This window comes from Heptranchias perlo, chromosome 5 (genome assembly GCF_035084215.1).
Source record: "Heptranchias perlo isolate sHepPer1 chromosome 5, sHepPer1.hap1, whole genome shotgun sequence".
In the NCBI taxonomy this organism is placed as follows: Eukaryota; Metazoa; Chordata; class Chondrichthyes; order Hexanchiformes; family Hexanchidae; genus Heptranchias; species Heptranchias perlo.
In genome coordinates, this window is record NC_090329.1 from 86574588 (window position 1) to 86596546 (window position 21959).

At 43.3% G+C, this 21959-nt stretch overlaps 1 protein-coding gene across 1 annotated transcript in view; it reads right to left on the reverse strand.

Moving 5' to 3' along the window:
• Window positions 1-21048, reverse strand: part of mms22l (MMS22-like, DNA repair protein) — a 131061-nt gene extending 110013 nt beyond the window's left edge. Inside the window, exons 1-7 of the mRNA XM_067983841.1 lie at window positions 20979-21048; window positions 15839-16018; window positions 12802-12927; window positions 9476-9528; window positions 6039-6126; window positions 3921-4098; window positions 1879-1972 (exon numbers count right to left, since the gene is read on the reverse strand). Coding sequence (XP_067839942.1) covers window positions 1879-1972; window positions 3921-4098; window positions 6039-6126; window positions 9476-9528; window positions 12802-12927; window positions 15839-16014 — 715 coding nt within the window. The 5' untranslated portion in view covers window positions 16015-16018; window positions 20979-21048. The remainder of the gene's footprint in view (window positions 1-1878; window positions 1973-3920; window positions 4099-6038; window positions 6127-9475; window positions 9529-12801; window positions 12928-15838; window positions 16019-20978) is intronic.
• Window positions 21049-21959: the final 911 nt, after the last annotated feature.

Consider the following 21959-nt stretch of genomic DNA (forward strand, 5'->3'; position numbering starts at 1 on the left):
TCGGTAATGAAAATAGTAAATTGCAAAGATCCTAACACCAATCCCTGTGGGACAAGGAACCAGTCTCGAAGCAGATCCAAATTCACTGACTACAGACATTCAGCCAATTCTCAATCCAACTCAGCAGGTTACCACTAATTCCAAAAGATTCTATCTTGTAGAGAAGTCTCTTGTGAAGTATCTTATCAAAAGCTTTCTGAAAGAGATGGTAGACAACGTCTACTGGGTTACCTTCATCCACTAACCTGGATCAAATTCATAACACACAACCTTCTTTGTGAAGCAGACGGGGTGAAGTCAAGTATGTTTGGAGGGGTCTATAAACGCAGGTCACCAAGTTGTGGCAGTGCAGCACATAGCCTGAAACCTCTAGAGCTGCGGCTCTCCTGGAACACGACCACAATTTTGTGATTCACCCTTGTCCCCTGTGAGGCTCTGCTACTGGCACGGAACCTCATAAAATTTATCCTAATGTTACAAATTTGGTTTGTTGTCGGTGTGGTTCCATGTTTTTTTTTACACACTGCCCTGTATCTGTTAGCACGGTAGTGAAAAAATGAAACTCCTTCGTGATCTGGATCAGATCGCCATATCTTAAGCATATGTGTGCTCCTTTCCTATCTCCGAAGGTGCATCAGCTTAACACTCGGCAAGGCTTGGGGAGATTCTTATTTAAGATAAAAAGATAGGTTTGCTCTGTTATCTGTCCTGCCGATAGTGCAAAGTTTATTTCTCCTTTGCAGCCTTTCTGTTGTCTTTCCTTTTGCATCCTTTCTGCAATTTTATTGACTTTCTGGTGTCTGTGTTGATTTTTTTTTTAAGAGGCCTTACTTTAAAAATTAGCAGAGATCAAAGAAGTTGTGAACACTAAAGTGCCAGATGTCTCCTGAGTGACCAGGGCTCAATTTTAAAAGTGAAAGATGGGTTGAGGGCATGGGGAGCATTGAAAATTGCCACCATTTCAAACCCGCCTCCAACCCGCCCGTTTCCGGTTTTCACCGGGGCGGAAAGAGGGGCGGGTGACCAACCCGCTCCCAGGAGGCGGGTCAGGCCTTAAAACCTTTCAAGGAGGCTTCGGGCCGCCATTTTTCTGGACTTCCCAATTTCAACCCGGGGGGCCGGGATTCCCAGGCCTTCTGTTTTACGCCTAGTGAAAGAAGGCGAGAAGGCCCAAGACTAACATGTAGGTGCCTAGAAAGGCACAGCTTGTGGGCCCGGAGGAGCAGGAGTGCTTCGCCCAGGTCCAACAAGCTTACCTGCACCGATCCCCCAACGATCACGGACACCCGACCGCTGATCGCGGGCCCACACCCGATCGTGGACCCCCGATCCCGATCCTCCCCCCCCGACCTTCCCCCTCAGCGATCGCGGACCCCTGCGATGACCCCCGATCCAGACACCCAACCCCCGATCCCTCTCCCCAAAGGTTTGTCTGAGAGAACTGATTGCCTTGATGCAACTTACCTTTTCTTCACTTGTCAATCACTGGTTTAAGGGTCCAAATGAGGGTTGGCTGCAACTCGCCTCCGTTTCCATGGCGTGTTTCAGAGGCCATGGGAGACACATTCAGGAGAAGTTAAAACGGCTTGTGTAACTCAATACACAAAAAGTTAATAGCATTAACTACTTTAGGTACCTAAACTGGCCCTTTAAATATCGGCCCGCTGGCTTTAAGTGCCAGTGGGACTTCCGGGTGTCAGAAGCGTGCGCACACCCAAATGTGTCTGGGTCAAACCTGGAAGTAGGCGCGTCAGAGCCAGGATGCAGTCCCGCCCTTTCTTGGGGATTATAATTTACCTTCTTATGTGTGACTCCTATTTGTGTATAAAATGGCCACAGTATCCTGAACTGTGATTTCTATAGACTGAGTATGCTTACCTGACATTTTCTCCCCGAGTATATGCAGAATTTCTAGCACTGACCAGTGAATATCCAGCTGCAAATGTAGCAAATGCCAGGATGGTGGAAAAACCTAAAAAGATGGCAAATATGCGATTTAGTCAATGAACCTGTTGATCAGCAAGACTTACACTATTTAGCACCATATCACTTATCTTAGAAATATCTGCAAGTTTTTCACTTGCCATGAAATACTTTGGAGTTCAGTGTCTTATTATAAGAATAAATATTTTACACATAGCAAGATCCCACAAAACAGCAAAGAGATAAATGACCAGTTAATCTGTTTTTGATGGTAATATGTCATCCCCCATCTCCCTCATCTCTTCTATCCCCACAGAGTCATCAGAGTAACATAGGATATTCATTTATTTTTATTTCTGGTGCAATATTGCTGGATTACCCCTCCAAAAAAGTAAAACTACAAAATATATTTATGAAGCAAAGACGTGACATATACCAGTGTGACTTACGAGTTCATCACAATGCATCAAAAACATTCCCAAATGAACTACCTGGGGCAAAAATTAAGGAAATTACATAAAATAAAAACCAGGGTTACATTAACATAACTGCCTTAACCAACTGTGGCAGTAGAAGACAGTTTTAATATATAATCTGCTGTCCAGCTTTTTAATAAGAGCAATGCTTTCATCCTTCTCTCCCACGCTGTTGATCGTCCTACTCCAATTCCCATCTCTCTCCTATCCCTATCTTTTGAGTCTCAATAAAAATAAGATGAACTCATCCCACTTAGTGAAATAGGCCCGTCATGGAAAGTAAGGTGACAAGCAGCTTGCACCAAAAAGATTCTAACTGGCCACTATGGCCAAGTAACAGTCCAATCCGGGCGGTTGGGGTGGGGGGGGAGTGGGGGGAGGAGGAGCAAAAATCAAAGCAGGTGGTATTTTTAAATGCCAGATACGGCCAAAGAAACATGCCTGGAGGGAGTGAAGCAGGCAACATTAATGAGGGATATGAAAAGCACAATGGCAGGAGAGGAGATCGGGAGGCAGTGTCAATGGGAGGGTGAAGAGGTCCGGGAGTGGGTAAAGAGTGCAGAAGAGACCTAAGATCGGGGTCTGCAATGCAGAGCTGGGGGGTGGCAGGCGCCAGCGTTATATGACGTCACCAGTGATGGGAGGACTGAAACTGTGTGCTAACGACTGGTATTACATGGGATGTTACAGATCAGTGATTGGATTAACATTGTAAATCCAGTTAGTGTCCTCTACTGGCATCACAAGGGAATGGTTACAGGTAAGCACAACAAGTGTGGACAGTTTAACATGAGAATCTCCATAGAAGTGTTACACAAGATTATTCAATGGAACACATGATAATATATATATTCTCCTGAGCCATTGCTCATGTTGAACTAAAGGTTTTATATGAACACAGGTGTCCTACTAAGTAGCATTGCAAGGCTCACTGACTAAATTAATCGTGAGCAAAAATCTATAACCAATGGCTCCATACCACATGCTGCAATGCTGCAAAGAAAGACCAGCTTCTAACTGTACAAAATAAAGCAGAGCATACTATTCCTTCAATGAATTCTGACTGTTACTACTATATAAACCTATTCCCGTCATGATCAATTTCATGCAATTCCTGCGCTACACAAAACACTCCTTTCAGATTTTGGCATGTTCAAGTTGCGCACTGAACAGTGACTTCAACACTTGAGTTCAGATGTGCTCTTCAAGTTTTGATCCTATAACAGTACATTGGAGCAGTTTTAGTTATCTAAGGACCATGGGGAAGCACCAACATTCTGACTATGCAACTCTACCATCTTGCCCTCAGTCTCCTCCCATTCACCAGCCTTCCTCCCCTCCATACAAGCAATCTCAACTACATGTTTTGTTTGCGAGCCACAATTGTCTAGAGGTTTTGTCAGCACAGGTGCAGGGCGCAAGCTAAGATCTACTTAATATTCACGAGGGTTTCAGTAACAGATTTCCAGACTAATTTATAAAATTTATTTCAAAGAAATTTAAATAAAAGATGACACAAACCTTTCCCTGGTTCTGTATAGAGAGGTTGGCTAGGATATTGCTGGAAAGTTCACGGAGATGGCCAATGAACAGGGTAAGTGCGTGTAGTTCCTCCACTAATACAGAGGACAGCTGGACTTCCAGTTCCTCGTATGGGTGGACTGGTTCTTCACCTAGTCCTCTGGAAGACTCTAGATATCTGAACAGCAAAAAAATATATAATTTTTCAAATTACTTCTGCATTTATTTTTGCTTTCAAATAAGAGTGCTATTTCAGCCTGAGTAGCAGATTTTTAAAACTGTAACGCTTCCCATTTCTAGTCCCCAGCATCACGCACTCCCAGGTTAGGTACATTATGGTGAAGTGTGCCAAAAATCTGCCTCAGCCCTATCCTCAGAAAAACACCTTTACTGCACAGTTTTCCATTTCCCATACTGGCAATTCTGTGACGTCTCAGATTAGATTACAAATTTTGCACCAGAAATTCACGTCAAATTAAGATAAGTTTTGTGCTATGAGCCTATATCCACCAGGAACTGAAATCACCAACCAGTCTCCCTTTAGTACCAACGGTATCAGACTCCTCAATGCAGTGTACAATCGATCTCATTTTCTTACTGCAATTTCAGAAAGCAGCAAATTCCTGAGATACTTCCAACCAATTAGTTCATATGCGTTTTGGATTCCTATATCCAGTATTGATCAAAAATAACATCAAATACTGCACAGTGTTAGGAGGGGTTGGATGTACGATTTGTGCGTGCTGCTCCCTGAGTTGAGTTCCCTGTGCTGGCACAGAGAAGCTCTGTGGAGGTCAGACATTTCCTCACAGGGTAAGGAGGGAAAATAAAGGCGGGGGGGGGGGTGAAGATGACACAGCACCATGGATCACTCGCATCCTTCTAAAGGCTTGCACAAGAAAGACACTTGTAAGGAATCTTACAACACCAGGTTATAGTCCAACAATTTTATTTTAAAATCACAAGCTTTCGGAGATTATCCCCTTCGTCAGGTGAATAGTGAATGAGAGGTTCTCAAATCGCATATCTCATATCATATAAGATATGCGATTTGAGAACCTCTCATTCACTACTCACCTAACGAAGGAGATAATCTCCGAAAGCTTGTGATTTTAAAATAAAATTGTTGGACTATAACCTGGTGTTGTAAGATTCCTTACATTTGTCCACCCCAGTCCATCACCGGCATCTCCACATCAAGAAAGACACTGACAGTGCCTCGGTGCAGATCATTTACAAGATCGAGACATCTAGTGGAGTGGGGGATAACCATAAAAATGGGGAAAGAAAAGGATGGAGAAGGAATAAAAAAATACTGAAAACTAGATGAATAAATTATTTTGACTAACTACTCAATCACTTTGTATAACTTTAAGAATCTGACTTACCATTTGAAGCTACTACAATGGATCACATCCTTTCTCCCCAACAAACAAATTACACTGAATACATTCTTCATATTTAATTATGAGCTGAAACTTGAGTCAGAACGTACACCATGGTCCTGCGCTTTCACATTACAATCCTTAGTCCATTGTGCAAAATGATAGCTCGACTTTGGTTGGATTGCTGTGGACAGTTTTGCGGACCCCATCAGAAATATGGCAGCCGTGGAAAGAGTGGAATGTAGATTCACTGGGATTATAATGATACTTAAAAAAATATAGGGTTATAATGAGTGGAGCAGAGTAGGTTAAGAGGAGATTTAAATGAAGTGTTCAAAATTATGAAAGGATTTGGAGGGCAAATGGTGAAAGAATATTTCTATTGGCTTGTGAATCAGCAACAAGGAGGTATAACCCAGGATCAGTATTAAAGCATGAAATGGGAGGTTGAAAGGACATTTTCCCACAAAAAGCATTATTTGGATATAGAATGCTTTACCAAGTTATTGAAGCTGAGTCAATCAAGATAGTTAAGAGGGAATTAGATAAGCATAAAGATATTAAAGGATACAGGGAAATAGAACTAGCTCTGGTGGGGGAAGCTGGCACTACAATACCTATCTACAATACATAAAGTGACAAGCAGAATCATTCAAACTCCAGATTTTCACAAGTAACACATATTCTCCAAACAATATTCTTGATCAGTAACATAAGTAAATTGATTGATTACCTGAAAATAAACACCTTGATGTACTGGAGGAAGTTAACGCACTGCTGTCTGATTTCATCTGCTTCAACATATATGCTGTCGGCATGTCCTATTTTTTTTTTAAAGTCAACATAAGCAAACATTACATGAAACAGCATAAAAATTACAACATTCCTATGAGAAGTCGCTTGATTGTTGTAATATTTATTCACAGTGTTTGGAAAACAGCAGTCCAATTTGTTGAACACTATGTTTAAATTCAACTCAAAGATATCTTCCTGTAATGTAATAACATGCAACAGGTTGTCAGCCAATCTCTCTTCTCTACATTAGATCAGCAGCAATGGACCAATCTCCATAACTAGCTATGAGAGAGTGCCACTTCAGCCAGTATGGAGAATGTTCAAACCGGCAAGCCTTGGGAAACCTACAGTGCAATATAATAAGCTAAATCCAGCATACTGTATTTATATATTTTTTGTAAAAGTTTAGATTTTACAGCAATACAATAAACAGCTGAACAGAAGTTTCAGTTCCAAACATGCAGTGTTGCTACCTGCTGTTGGTTTTTTACTTCACTGCTATTTGCATGAAACTGAAAGAGTGACTATTTAAATAGTAACTGGACACATTTGTAATTAAAACACAGGAAGAGAAAGTCGTCCCCGTCACGCCCATTTTTTGGGCAACTGATTACCATTGGGGGGGGGGGGGGGGGGACCAATCTCCCGGCGCCATCTCGCGCGCCTGATCTCCCTGGAAATGCACCGGCTGCCAAATTGGAAGCGGGCGACTTCATCCAAGGCTCCAGCTTGAAGCAGGTATTAGGCCCCTTGAATATGCTAATCGGGGTTCTAATGCCTTTTTTAGGGCCTTGCTCCAACTTTGGCGTAAACTGAGCGGAGCATGCGCCACACAGGCTTTGCTCAGTTTCTCCAGGTCTACAGTGGCCTAACTAGCGACTAGCGGTCCTTAAAGAGACCGCTGGAGACTGCCGACAAAAAGATAAGTTCAACTTATTTCACTTATGTTTATGTGGAGTCAGGACTTACCTGCGGGCTGGCTCAGCGTTGGAGACAGCGAATTTTCCTGAGGCCCTGACTGGTAAGCTGCATCGGGACGCCCAATTGGCATCCACAGCTCGCTGGTTTTATGCAGATTAGGCCTAGGCCCAGCTTCCAAGCAGCCTCGGACCAATGTCTTTGGGCGCGTGTTACATTTGCGACACCCATTTTGCACCGGTTTCCGGTGCTGCTCCAATTTCTCAGCCATAATTTCTTGTGGTCAGTTAAATGCAATCAAACAGTAAACGCATTTCCCTTAGGTTTGAGAATATGTAGTGAAACTGAATGGTTCAACTTGACTATCTCACCATTCAATCAACAAGTTTCCCAGTATGGCATACAAGGGTTTATTATCTTAATGGCGAGCAACTGGAAAGTACTGCAGTACAAAGGGATCTGGGGGTCCTAGTGCAAGAAAATCAAAAAGTTAGTTTGCAGGTGCAGCAGGTGATCAAGAAGGCCAACGGAATGTTGGCTTTTATTGCTAGGGGGATAGAATATAAAAACAGGGAGGTATTGCTGCAGTTATATAAGGTATTGGTGAGACCGCACCTGGAATACTGCATACAGTTTTGGTCTCCATACTTAAGAAAAGACATACTTGCTCTCGAGGCAGTACAAAGAAGGTTCACTCGGTTAATCCCAGGGATGAGGGGGTGGACATATGAGGAGAGGTTGAGTAGATTGGGACTCTACTCATTGGAGTTCAGAAGAATGAGAGGCGATCTTATTGAAACATATAAGATTGTGAAGGGGCTTGATCGGGTGGATGCGGTGAGGATGTTCCCAAGGATGGGTGAAACTAGAACTAGGGGGCATAATCTTAGAATAAGGGGCTGCTCTTTCAAAACTGAGATGAGGAGAAACTTCTTCACTCAGAGGGTAGTAGGTCTGTGGAATTTGCTGCCCCAGGAAGCTGTGGAAGCTACATCATTAAATAAATTTAAAACAGAAATAGACAGTTTCCTAGAAGTAAAGGGAATTAGGGGTTACGGGGAGCAGGCAGGAAATTGGACATGAATTTAGATTTGAGGTTAGGATCAGATCAGCCATGATCTTATTGAATGGCGGAGCAGGCTCGAGGGGCCGATTGGCCTACTCCTGCTCCTATTTCTTATGTTCTTATGTTCTGTTGTTTGCAGTTATCTAATATAACAGAGCGCGCCAAAAACTGCTCCTCTGGGTAAAACAGAGACGACAGCAATATAAGCCACCTGGCTTATGAGAAAATATAAGGGCTTGACAGGGTAGATGCTGAGAGGCTATTTCCCCTGGAGGGAGACTCTAGAACTAGGGGTCATAGTCTGAGGATAAGGGGTCGGCCATTTAGGACTGAGATGAGGAAAAATTTCTTCACTCAGAGGGTTGTGAATCTTTGGAATTCTCTACCCCAGAGGGCTGTGGATGCTCAGTCATTGAGTATATTCAGAACTGAAATCAATAGATTTTTGGACACTAAGGGAATCAAGGGATGTGAGGATAGGGTGGGTAAGTGGAGTTAAGGTTGAAGATCAGCCATGATCTTATTGAATGGCGGAGCAGGCTCGAGGGGCCGTATGGCCTACTTTTGCTCCTGTTTCTTATGTTCTTATAATCGCTCTATACTTCTCAGATTTCTAGTCAAAACTTAAAGGGAAATAGTAATGTAAAGAGAAATACCCTCAAAGCAAAATGTTTCCCCCATTTATTTTTGCCACTGCTTCCCATTTGGAGCTGTTAAGACAAATTCATTTCACTTGGAACATTTATGGCCAGCAGAGAAATTCGACTTTCTTCCCAGCACTGTGAGCTAATTTGAACTGAGTTGTCAAACCAAACAGATAGTGCCTACAGTGCCCCACCAATCCTTCCCACGTTTTCTCCTTCCCTAATGTGCTAAGTATTGAAGATTCAGGATGACGTCCCAAATGAAAGATTAACAATTGTGACACTGCAGATTTGTCAAGTGATAACCAACAATCAGCACATAGCGACACAGACAAATTACACTCAATTTATAATAACGAAGGAGAGAAAACAAATATGTGCCAATTGTTAAACGAAATGAAGGTGCATTCCAGAGAAAGAATATTTTGCAAGAAGTAAATCAACGATTAATGATAAAACAGACAACGCTAACATTGCAAAATTAAATTAGAGACACGTGAATCTGTTAAATCTGGCTCATTCTTTCTGCTGGGACTTGTTCGTAATATATAAATGCTACCCTTACATTATACATTAATGTAAGCTTTGATATTTCAATACTTGATTTAAACTAATAAGATTGGCTACCAAATACAAAGGAGAGATAGCTTGACTGGTCACCAGTGGTAAATATTTTTTTTAACCAACATCAACATGTTTCAACAAATCATTTAGGAAGAGAAAGGAACCATTCAGCTTTATACTTGCCAAAATCACATGAACTAGTCTGTGCCAAGGCTTCTAAACGGCTGATCTGTTGCCTGCAAAATAACAAATTTAGACTGTTTTAAATTAGCAGTCACATTTATTTACACATTTCAAAAATCATTCATCATCAGTTTAGATGAAGCCCATGTACAAAAATTAACACTCACACCTGGATTACAAAAGATTTGGTTTGTTGAATTATTTATATGAATGAACTTGCAGGCATGGAATATAAACTAAAATAAAACAGTACTGCCTAACAGTCTCCCTGAGCACAATTTAACAAAAAAAAAAATTCTCAGCACAATTTTTAAAAATAAAGTATTCAGTATGTTTCATGCCTGCAGCTTGCTGGAAAATTCAGAATTAGAGCAAAGTCCCATGGTGGGGAGGGGGGGTGTGGGTAGGGAGAACCCCAGCTGCAGATGCTGCTGTGGCCCCATCTCCATCCACCCAAACTATATGTTGTTCAGAGAATCACAAGGACGAAGAAAATGAATCAATCTTCACTATTTAATGTACACAATCATACTTGATACATGACCCAACACTTGTGTTTGGATATGGGCAATCAGATTCAAAGAATTTACAGCACAGGAGGAGGACATTTGGCTACTACACTGGAGCTACCTACTTCTAATCCCATTTACCTGACCTTTCCCATATTGTTTCATATTTTTCCTTTTCAAATACTTATCCAGTTCCCTGTTAAGCAATAGCCACCTGTGATAAAGTATTCCATGTTCTAATAACCCTCTACATTAAAAACATTCTTCCTCCTCTTTTCTTCCAGTGGTAACCTCACTATATGCCCCTTTGTTTATTCAGTAATCAGCAGAAACAATCTTTCCTCTCAAAACCTTCTTCTTGAACTGTTGGTAGCAGTTTGATACAACTGAGAGGCTTGTTAAGCCACTTCAGACATAGACCAGACCGGATAAAGATGGCAAGTTTCCTTCTGGTAAGTTGGCAAGTTTCCTTCTGGTAAGTTATGACATATGGTAAGTGTAGCATGCTTGGGAGGAACAGGTGACATTGGACATATGGGCCGCAATATTTATGGGGCGGTGGGAAGGAAGCAGGGTGAGGGGAGGGGAGGAGAACCCAGAAATCCCAGGGACGCAGAGATCCTGCTGAATTTAATGGCAGCACCTCATTATCATTCATTTTATTTTGTTTTTCGTCTGGCAGCCGGCCAGATTGACAGGCTAGCCGACTGCCGGGCACGAAAGCAAGCGGTAGAAGGCCGCAGCCGGGAACCGTTGGGGACAATTGCCGGCAATCGAGAAAGATCGGGTCTTGGTGGTAGGGTCGGAACCCAGTAATTGGGAGGGAGGGAGGGAAAGATCAGGGCTTGGTGGTAGGGTCGGAACCCAGTAATTGGGAGGGAGGGAGGGAGGGAAAGATCAGGGCTTGGTGGTAGGGTCGGAATCCAGTAATTGGGAGGGAGGGAGGGAAAGATCGGGACTTGGTGGTAGGGTCGGAATCCAGTAATTGGGAGGGAGGGAGGGAAAGATCGGGACTTGGTGGTAGGGTCGGAACCCAGTAATTGGGAGGGAGGGAGGGAAAGATTTGGGCTTGGTGGTAGGGTCGGAACCCAGTAATTGGGAGGGAGGGAGGGAAAGATCAGGGCTTGGTGGTAGGGTCGGAACCCAGTAATTGGGAGGGAGGGAGGGAAAGATCAGGGCTTGGTGGTAGGGTCGGAACCCAGTAATTGGGAGGGAGGGAAAGATCGGGGCTTGTTGGGGGGGGAGCGCGGGTTGGCCAATCGCTGGGCAGGCAGCTTAAGTTCGGGGGTTGGAGAGGGGGCGGATTCAGCAGATCACAGCAGCGAGGAGAGGCCGCGATCAACAGGTTTGATTGAGGGGCCAGGGGGTGCGTTCCTGCTCCTCCTGGCTCACAAGCAGTGCTCTTAAAAGCATATACCTTCTGCAGCCAGCTGCTCCCGTCTACATTTAGCTGCTAGGTTTCCCGAGCCCTCGGAAACCCAGCTGGCAACCGTTAAATTTAAATCAGGCACCCAAGACAGGCACGTCCCACAATCTTCTGTCGTAAAAATGGTGGCAGACCGAGTGTGGTCGCATCTCACGATTTTAAATTTTTAACTCCCCATCCCCCGCAACCATCTCCCGCCCATCGTATGGGGGTTAATATCGACCCCATGAGTCCCAAAATTTCCCACCACTGGGGGTTTTCGCGCTTCATGTCTGGGTCTGTTGTAGACTAAGAGAGGTTGATTGTCATGATCAATCAATAACTGCATTATCGTTGTATCTTGGTAGAAGGCAACTTATATTGATCGTGGTCTTTTTTTGTCTAGCAATTCCTATGTTCTTACGTTTCCTTCTCTAAAGGCCATAACTGAACCAGTTGGGTTTTTACAACAATCTGATAGCTTCACGGTCACTTTTATTGCTACCAGCTTTTTATTTTGAGATTTCTTAAACTGAATTCAAATTCTCAAACTGCCATGGTGGGATTAAACTCTCATTCTCTGGATTACTAGTCCAGGCCTCTAGTCTAGTAACATAATCTCTACGCTGCTTTTGTACATATTACTATTTAATTGTACATAAAGATATTAGTTGTTTTAATCTGTAAGTAACTGGTCTCTGTGGTAATATCTGCCATTTAGAAAAATGTTTGGTAGTAAAGCACCAGACTAAGTTAAATCTGATAAGCAGGCTCTGGAAAGAGGTTAATAGTTTGCCTCTAAAATATGAACTTCCATGACGGCAAAGTATAGAAAAGGTACAGCTCCGATATTGAAGGGGCAAGGTCCACACCATTAAAAGGAGACAACAGTTCTTAAAAACCCCAATTGTAACAATCTGGTTACTACTAAAAGCCACTCAAGTATAAGATTAGAATTTTACCATTTTGTTCCCAATAAAGACACATTTCTGGCCGTGATACTGAACCTGATTGAGTTTGTAAAGAAAACATGTTGGGCACCAAGTAGTTACAACAGGTATCAAACTGCTTGTACGTTTGTGAGATCCAACTCAATAAACATTGTAAACTGCAGTTTAGTATGCTAATAACATTGATATAAATGATAAAAATGAACTTTAAAAACAATTTTGCTGCTTTAAAATTACCAGTGGAGTCATTTCTGCAGGCTTACTGTATTTCATATAACAGAGTCCGTGGTAGTGCCTGTAATTCGTGGGCATTAATTCATGGAGTATCCAATGGTACAACACCACATTCAAAAATATTTCTTGGAAGAATATTTTAGGATAATAAATGTACAATACAGAAACTACAGAATCTTTTGAGCTCACAAAAAGATTAAACCACTACTGTAATTCAAGCACTCGTACCTCAGTAAGCCAAAGAGAAGTTTAGGAGATTCAACGAGTGCCATTTCAGTCACCCATTGAAAACCAAAAATATCCACTGTGTCAGCTTCGTAGTCAGTGGGGGAAGGATCCAATCTTAGTAGTAGTCTTAAAAATACAAAAGAACAAATGGCATCAATTTAATCATAACTTCCAGCAAACAGCAAGAATATATGTCGGACATTAAGTCACAACCACATTTCAAAGCCTCATTCCTAAAGTTCAGCAAACACAGCTAGTAATTGTCAAGCACACTGACATCCCACTTCAATTCATAAGAACATGGGAACAGAAGTAGGTCATTAAAGGCCTCAAGCCTGTTCTGCCATTCAATTAGAGCATGTCTGATCTGTACCTCTGCCTTTGCTACATTTCCATTGATATCTTACATAACAAAAATCTTTCGATCTCAGTCTTGAAAATTTCAATTGGCCCAGCATCCACAGCCTTTTGGGAGAGAGTCTCCCAGATTTCTACTACCCACTGTGCCAAAAAGTGCTTCCGAAATTCACTCCTAACTGGCCTAATTCTAATTTTAAGATTATGGCCCCTTATACTTGATTCCCCCACCAAAGGAAATAGTGGGCATGATTTTGACCTGAAGCCAGGAAGAGAGCAGGTGGGTAGATTTTCACGTAGGAAACCTGGAAGTGAAGTGAATGTGTCGGAAATCGTAACTCAATTGAAAGCAATTATTTTTGATTCCAGGTTTCCCGCGCGACAGCCATCCAGATTGACAGGCTGGCTGGCTGTCGGACGGGAATCGGAGAGGAGAGGGAGGGAGAGGTTGTGAGCTGTGTAGGACATCGGGGGGCGTGGCGGCGTGAAGGACTGAAGGACATGGGGAACCATGGAGGACATCCGGGGCGGGGGCTGGGGGAAAGAGGGGCTGTGGAGGATATCTGGGGTGGCGTGGAGGACATCAACTTAACAATTGAGATGTGCTTGCATCCCAGCATCTTCCATAGGTCTGCCACTGTGTTCTATTTGTTCAAGCTTTGACATCTTGCTTATCCTCAGCATCACTAATAGGTCTGCCATGAGTAAATAGTTAAACTTCCTTTAATACGCAGGCCAAGGAATTTTCTGTGTTTCTAAGCAGATCAGCCCTAAACAAGTAACTTCCTTTAACACCTAAGCACAGGATAAAAATGTAAGAATTGATTAATAACGAAAGAATGGTTCATTTCTAACTTGGAGCTATCCTCATCCATTCACTCATGTCCACATTTCTGTTAAAGTTAGTGCAGAGAAGCAAATATGCACCATTATTGTAGACTGTGGGAAAATGTTTATGTGTGATCATAGACCACAAAGCTTTTTGGACAAAATTCTATTATCATTTTATTTGTAAGTACAAATTACAAATATCCGTGTTCTTATAGCATGCCTCAATTTCTACTCCTTGTTTTACCTTTGTGCATTAATGGTATGTAAATAGTGTGTGCTGGGCTCCTTGGCTTTTGTCTTATGCAGTAGGCAGACTCTGTAAGGCTCGTAATGCGACAGCAGACACACCTTATTATTGGCCACAGAGGCTCGAGGCCTTTGATCTGTCTGAAGTGCTCAACACAACCGATGCAGCCAGTCAGCATATAGTGCATTCAGAGTCTGCGTACCAACTGTGCGCAAGGCTCAATAAGGCCCCATGTTACTTGCATTTCAGATACACAGCGTCTGTAGGGCCTTGGAGGACATCAGGGGGTGGAGGGAGGGGGCGCATGGAGAAGATCGCGGGCCGGGAGGTGATCGGGTCAGAAGAAGAGTCGGAGATCAGGAGGAGTCGGAGATCGAAGGTCAGCAGAAGAGTCGGAGATCAGGAGAAGTCGGAGATCAGAGATCAGCAGAAGAGTCAGAGGTCGGGAGGAATCGGAGATCAGCAGAAGAGTCGGAGATCAGGAGAAGTCAGAGATCAGCAGAAGAGTCGGAGGTCGGGAGGAATCGGAGATCAGCAGAAGAGTCGGAGATCAGGAGAAGTCAGAGATCAGCAGAAGAGTCGGAGGCCAGAAGAGTCGGAGGTCGGGGCAGGTTTGGCAGATCACAGGGGTCCGATGCAGCAGGTAAGCTTGTTGAGCCTGGAGGAAACACTCCTGCTCCACCTGGCCCACAAGCAGTGCAATAAAGGCACTTACCTCATGATCCGGTCCTTCTCGCCTCCTTTACACTGGTGAGAATTATGAGCCCTGGCAAACCCGCACCGGAGGCGTTACATTTAAAGTTAAGTAAAATTCAACTTAAAAACACCTACTTAACATCTCACAAAGATGTTAATTGATGCCATAAATACCTGCCCGCCTGAACTAATTAAGGTCCCGACTGTGGTGAGTACGTTACTCGCACGCATCCAAACGCACTTTGGTTAAACCCGGAAGTGGGTGCGTTGGAACTGGGTTGCGGTCGCGCTCCAAAGAACAAATATTTTAATGACCCACCCGCCCCCAATCTTGGGGGTTAGAATTCCCCCCAGTTTCTCTCTATATACCCTATCGAATCTTTCATAATTTTAAAAACTTCAATTAGATCACCCATCAACCCTCTAAACTCAAGGGAATACAAGACAAATTAATGCAACCTGCCCTCATAATTTAACCCTTTAAGCCCTGGCATCATTCTGGTGAATCTGCGCTGTGCCCACTCCAAGGCTAATATATCTTTCCTGAGATGCAGTGCCCAAAACTGTACTCCAGATGGGGTCTGAAAAAGGCTCTAATCAACTGAGGTGTAATTTGCTCACTTTTGAATTCTAACCCCTTTGAGATAAGGGCCAAAATTCCATTGGCCTTTTTGATTACTTTTTGTACCTGTCTACTAGCTTTTAGTGAATACTGGCAAAGTGGCAGCTTTGGGACCAAAGAAAATCTATTTGACTTGATACTTCATAAAATATGGGCAAACTCCAATAGAATAAATAACCTTGCTGCTATAGAGAGTTAGATCATTAACAACAGAGTCTTTGAAACTTTGCCCAACAGAAATGTAACAGCTGCACAATATTTGAATCAGTTTACATGGTATGTACCGGTTTAGCGATCCACTTGCCAGATAGCCATCAGCAGAAAATGATTTCCCCCCATCTCGTTGGCCCAAGATGCAGGAGAAACAAGGGGGTCTGCAGCTGTCCACATCCGTCTCCATCCTTTCTATCACATATGGGGAGATAGGAGGAGTAAGAGATCCACCAAAGTCATCGTCCATTTTTCTAGAAAACACATTGTAGATGAATACCATTATTAGCATTTTAAGAACATAAGAAACAGAAGCGGGAGTAGGCCATATGGCCCCTCGAGCCTGCTCCACCATTCAATAAGATTATGGCTGATCTTCTACCTCAACTGCACTTTCCCACCCTATCCCCATATCCCTTGATTCCCTTAGTGTCCAAAAATCTGTTGATCTCAGCCTTGAATATACTCAATGATTGAGCATCCGCAGCCCTCTGGGGCAGAGAATTCCAAAGATTCACAACCCTCTAAGTGAAGAAATCTTTCCTCATCTCGGTCCTAAATGGCTGACCCCTTATCCTGAGATTATGACTCCTAGTTCTCGACTCTCCAACCAGGGGAAACAACCTCTCCAGCATCTACCCTGTCAAACCCTCTAAGAATCTTCCGTGTTTCAATGAGATCACCACTCACTCTTCTAAACTCCAGAGAGTACAGGCCCATTCTACTCAGCCACCAATTCGGACACTGCCAGCTTTTTGCAAAAAAACAATAGAATGGGCAGTGATGTCACAAATGTACAGTAATTCCACAGTTAGCCAACTCTAAAGAAATGATTATAATACAAAGGACACCTATAAACAACCTCTACCATTCTCGAGCTGATAGGATAGCATGTACATATGATGGATTTCTGACATTGTTTTTGTCCCACCAGCAACGCTGCTCACTGAAGGTTTCTTGAGCATGCCTTTTCATACTGGAGTCTCAGTGACGTAAGCAGCCCAGTACTTCAGCCACAGAGTAGCAGGACACTGGCTCACGGTGGCAACACCCCACACGACAAATTCCTGATCTCAGTCAGGCTGTCAAGGAAAGGCACTAAACAAAGGGAAGGTGCATCACCACAGGGAAGCAGGAGGGGGAGAAAAATCATAGGTATCAACTGAGATCAATCAGGTGAATTCTAGCAGCTGATTACGAGATACCATTTGAAGACATCTGGAAGCTCACCCTCCCTCTCAGTACACGATACAGACAAGCAAACCTTTATTTTCTGGTCAGTTGGGTATCTGACACACACAGAAACCCATCACCATGCTTAAAGGTCTCCAGACCTACTGAAAAATTCATGCAGGGAGAGTTTCAATTTGCCTGACAAGGAGTGATACAGCTTCCCTATGAAGACACACTTCATTTATTCACGTGCCCCTACCTCTGTCCCTATATATATGATCTGTACTTCTATCTATACCTGTATCTGTATCCATATGACCAGTCCTGCTATCCATGCCCTATATATATATATAACCCATCCTTCTATCTCTGCCCCTATATATATCTACCTTTGCCCCATATAGGCCTGTCCCTCTATATCTGCCCCTATAAATAACATGACCTGTCCCTCTATCAGCCCCTGTACATATGACCAGTCCCCCATCAGCCCCTGTATATATATATATATATATATGACCCATCCCTTTACCTTTGCCGCTATATATGACCAATCCCTCTCTCAGCCCCTGTACATATGACTAGTCCCTCTAACTATGTTCGCCTCAAATATATGATCAATCCCTCTATCTCAGCCCCTGTGTATGTGGCTAGTCCCTCTACCTCTACCCACCCCAAATATATGATCAATCCCTCTATCTCAGCCCCTGTATATGTGGCTAGTCCCTGTATATATGATCTGTACCTCTGTGTATATGACCAGCCCCTGTGTATATGACCAGCCCCTGTGTATATGATCTGTACCTCTGTGTATATAACCAGCCCCTGTGTATATGACCAGCCCCTGTGTATATGATCTGTACCTCTGTGTATATGACCAGCCCCTGTGTATATGATCTGTACCTCTGTGTATATGACCAGCCCCTGTGTATATGATCTGTACCTCTGTGTATATAACCAGCCCCTGTGTATATGATCTGTACCTCTGTGTATATGATCTGTACCTCTGTGTATATAACCAGCCCCTGTGTATATGACCAGCCCCCGTGTATAGGATCTGTACCTCTGTGTATATAACCAGCCCATATGTATATGATCTGTACCTCTGTGTATATAACCAGCCCCTGTGTATATGATCTGTACCTGTGTATATGACCAACCCCTGTGTATATGATCTGTACCTCTGTGTATATGACCAGCCCCTGTGTATATGATCTGTACCTCTGAGTATATGACCAGCCCGTGTATATGATCTGTACCTCTGAGTATATGACCAGCCCCTGTGTATATGATCTGTACCTCTGTGTATATGACCAGCCCCTGTGTATATGATCTGTACCTCTGAGTATATGACTAGCCCGTGTATATGTTCTGTACCTCTGAGTATATGACCAGCCCCCGTGTATATGATCTGTACCTCTGTGCATATAACCAGCCCCTGTGTCTATGATCTGTACCTGTGTATATAACCAGCCCCTGTGTATATGATCTGTACCTCTGTGTATATGACCAGCCCCTGTGTATATGACCAGCCCGTGTATATGATCTGTACCTCTGAGTATATGACTAGCCCGTGTATATGATCTGTACCTCTGAGTATATGACCAGCCCCTGTGTATATGATCTGTACCTCTGTGTATATGACCAGCCCGTGTATATGATCTGTACCTCTGAGTATATAACCAGCCCCTGTGTCTATGATCTGTACCTCTGTGTATATGACCAGCCCCTGTGTATATGATCTGTACCTCTGTGTATATAACCAGCCCCTGTGTATATGACCAGCCCCTGTGTATATGATCTGTACCTCTGAGTATATGACTAGCCCGTGTATATGATCTGTACCTCTGAGTATATGACCAGCCCCTGTGTATATGATCTGTACCTCTGTGTATATGACCAGCCCCTGTGTATATGATCTGTACCTCTGTGTATATAACCAGCCCCCGTGTCTATGATCTGTACCTGTGTATATAACCAGCCCCTGTGTATATGATCTGTACCTCTGTGTATATGACCAGCCCCTGTGTATATGACCAGCCCCTGTGTATATGATCTGTACCTCTGAGTATATGACCAGCCCCTGTGTATATGATCTGTACCTCTGTGTATATGACCAGCCCCTGTGTATATGACCAGCCCCTGTGTATATGATCTGTACCTCTGAGTATATGACTAGCCCGTGTATATGATCTGTACCTCTGAGTATATGACCAGCCCCTGTGTATATGATCTGTACCTCTGTGTATATGACCAGCCCCTGTGTATATGATCTGTACCTCTGTGTATATAACCAGCCCCCGTGTCTATGATCTGTACCTGTGTATATAACCAGCCCCTGTGTATATGATCTGTACCTCTGTGTATATGACCAGCCCCTGTGTATATGACCAGCCCCTGTGTATATGATCTGTACCTCTGTGTATATGACCAGCCCCTGTGTATATGACCAGCCCCTGTGTATATGATCTGTACCTCTGAGTATATGACTAGCCCGTGTATATGATCTGTACCTCTGAGTATATGACCAGCCCCTGTGTATATGATCTGTACCTCTGTATATATGACCAGCCCCTGTGTATATGATCTGTACCTCTGTGTATATAACCAGCCCCTGTGTCTATGATCTGTACCTGTGTATATAACCAGCCCCTGTGTATATGATCTGTACCTCTGTGTATATGACCAGCCCCTGTGTATATGATCTGTACCTCTGAGTATATGACTAGCCCATGTATATGATCTGTACCTCTGAGTATATGACCAGCCCCTGTGTATATGATCTGTACCTCTGTGTATATGACCAGCCCCTGTGTATATGATCTGTACCTCTGAGTATATAACCAGCCCCTGTGTCTATGATCTGTACTTCTGTGTATATGACCAGCCCCTGTGTATATGATCTGTACCTCTGAGTATATGACCAGCCCGTGTGTATATGATCTGTACCTCTGAGTATATGACCAGCCCCTGTGTATATGATCTGTACCTCTGTGTATATAACCAGCCCCTGTGTATATTACCAGCCCCTGTGTATATGACCAGCCCCTGTGTATATGATCTGTACCTGAGTATATAACCAGCCCCTGTGTCTATGATCTGTACTTCTGTGTATATGACCAGCCCCTGTGTATATGATCTGTACCTCTGTGTATATGACCAGCCCCTGTGTATATGATCTGTACCTCTGTGTATATGACCAGCCCCTGTGTCTATGATCTGTACCTCTGTGTATGTGACCAGCCCCTGTGTATATGATCTGTACCTCTGTGTATATGACCACCCCCTGTGTATATGATCTGTACCTCTGTGTATATGACCAGCCCCTGTGTCTATGATCTGTACCTCTGTGTATATGACCAGCCCCTGTGTCTATGATCTGTACCTCTGTGTATATGACCAGCCCCTGTGTATATGATCTGTACCTCTGAGTATATGACCAGCCCCTGTGTATATGATCTGTACCTCTGTGTATATGACCAGCCCCTGTGTATATGATCTGTACCTCTGTGTATATGACCAGCCCCTGTGTATATGATCTGTACCTCTGTGTATATGACCAGCCCCTGTGTATATGATCTGTACCTCTGTGTATATGACCAGCCCCTGTGTATATGATCTGTACCTCTGTGTATATGACCAGCCCCTGTGTCTATGATCTGTACCTCTGTGTATATGACCAGCCCCTGTGTCTATGATCTGTACCTCTGAGTATATGACCAGCCCCTGTGTATATGATCTGTACCTCTGTGTATATGACCAGCCCCTGTGTCTATGATCTGTACCTCTGTGTATATGACCAGCCCCTGTGTATATGACCAGCCCCTGTGTATATGATCTGTACCTCTGTGTATATGACCAGCCCCTGTGTATATGATCTGTACCTCTGTGTATATGACCAGCCGCTGTGTCTATGATCTGTACCTCTGTGTATATGACCAGCCCCTGTGTCTATGATCTGTACCTCTGTGTATATGACCAGCCCCTGTGTCTATGATCTGTACCTCTGTGTATATGACCAGCCCCTGTGTATATGATCTGTACCTCTGTGCCTGTCTCTATTTTCTTCTTTCTTCCTGACTTCTTGTTTCTTTTTCTGTTTCCCGCGTTCCAGTGACGCTGACAATCCGCATGCGCGGTGCCATCGCTGGTCGCCCGCCCCTCTCCCTTCCTCCGATACCGATTGGCCAGTGAGTTTGGTCATCGGGTCCCAGCGGCCCTGTGATTGGTCCTGTTTTTGTGAATCGTCAGACGTTCTTCCTCCCGCCTCCCGGTTAAGGGATCGTCTGCAAATATCCAACTTGTGTATAAACGAAAAGTTATAATTTCCGTACAGAAATGAGAAAAGGTCGAGGTGGAATCGGATAAAAATAACATTAAAATATCTGTGTTTTAATGGTTTAATACCAGTGCATAAAAGTCATTAAATATTCCGCCGTTGACCTGCGTCCTTTTGCGGCATGATCCCTAAGCGGAGAAAACCACAGGCTCAGAAGAGTGAACTCACTGTAGTCCGTCTTATACAGTTTTGCATTAAATGTGATCTAATTTTCTCTTTGAAAAACGACATAAAATATATTAGTTTTTAAAGTAGCCGATCTTAAATAATGTTCATATGTGAGGCTCAAAGGGGCTAACTGAGCATCATTTTGAAGAACAAAATATTCTGCAGCAATCACCTGTAATATAATCACTGATCATGCTGCATCTGTAACTATGACCAACACTTAAAAACAAAAATGCATATCTTTCTTCTGTATCTTTGCTTTTAAAAAATCCCTTTGGTGACTCCATCCACAATTGTAATTGAGTTAGCTTATTAAATTAAAGAGTAAAATATATTAACTCAAGGATGAATAAAATATAATAAAAATAAATATAATTGTGCAATGTAATTTCTGTAACTCAATATTTCATTTTCTGAAACCAGACTCAAGGATGCCAAACTTTTGCTGTGCACATTTCAATCACTTGATCTCAATGACAGTGATGCTGAGCAATGCATTGCATTGTTGCTGAATATAA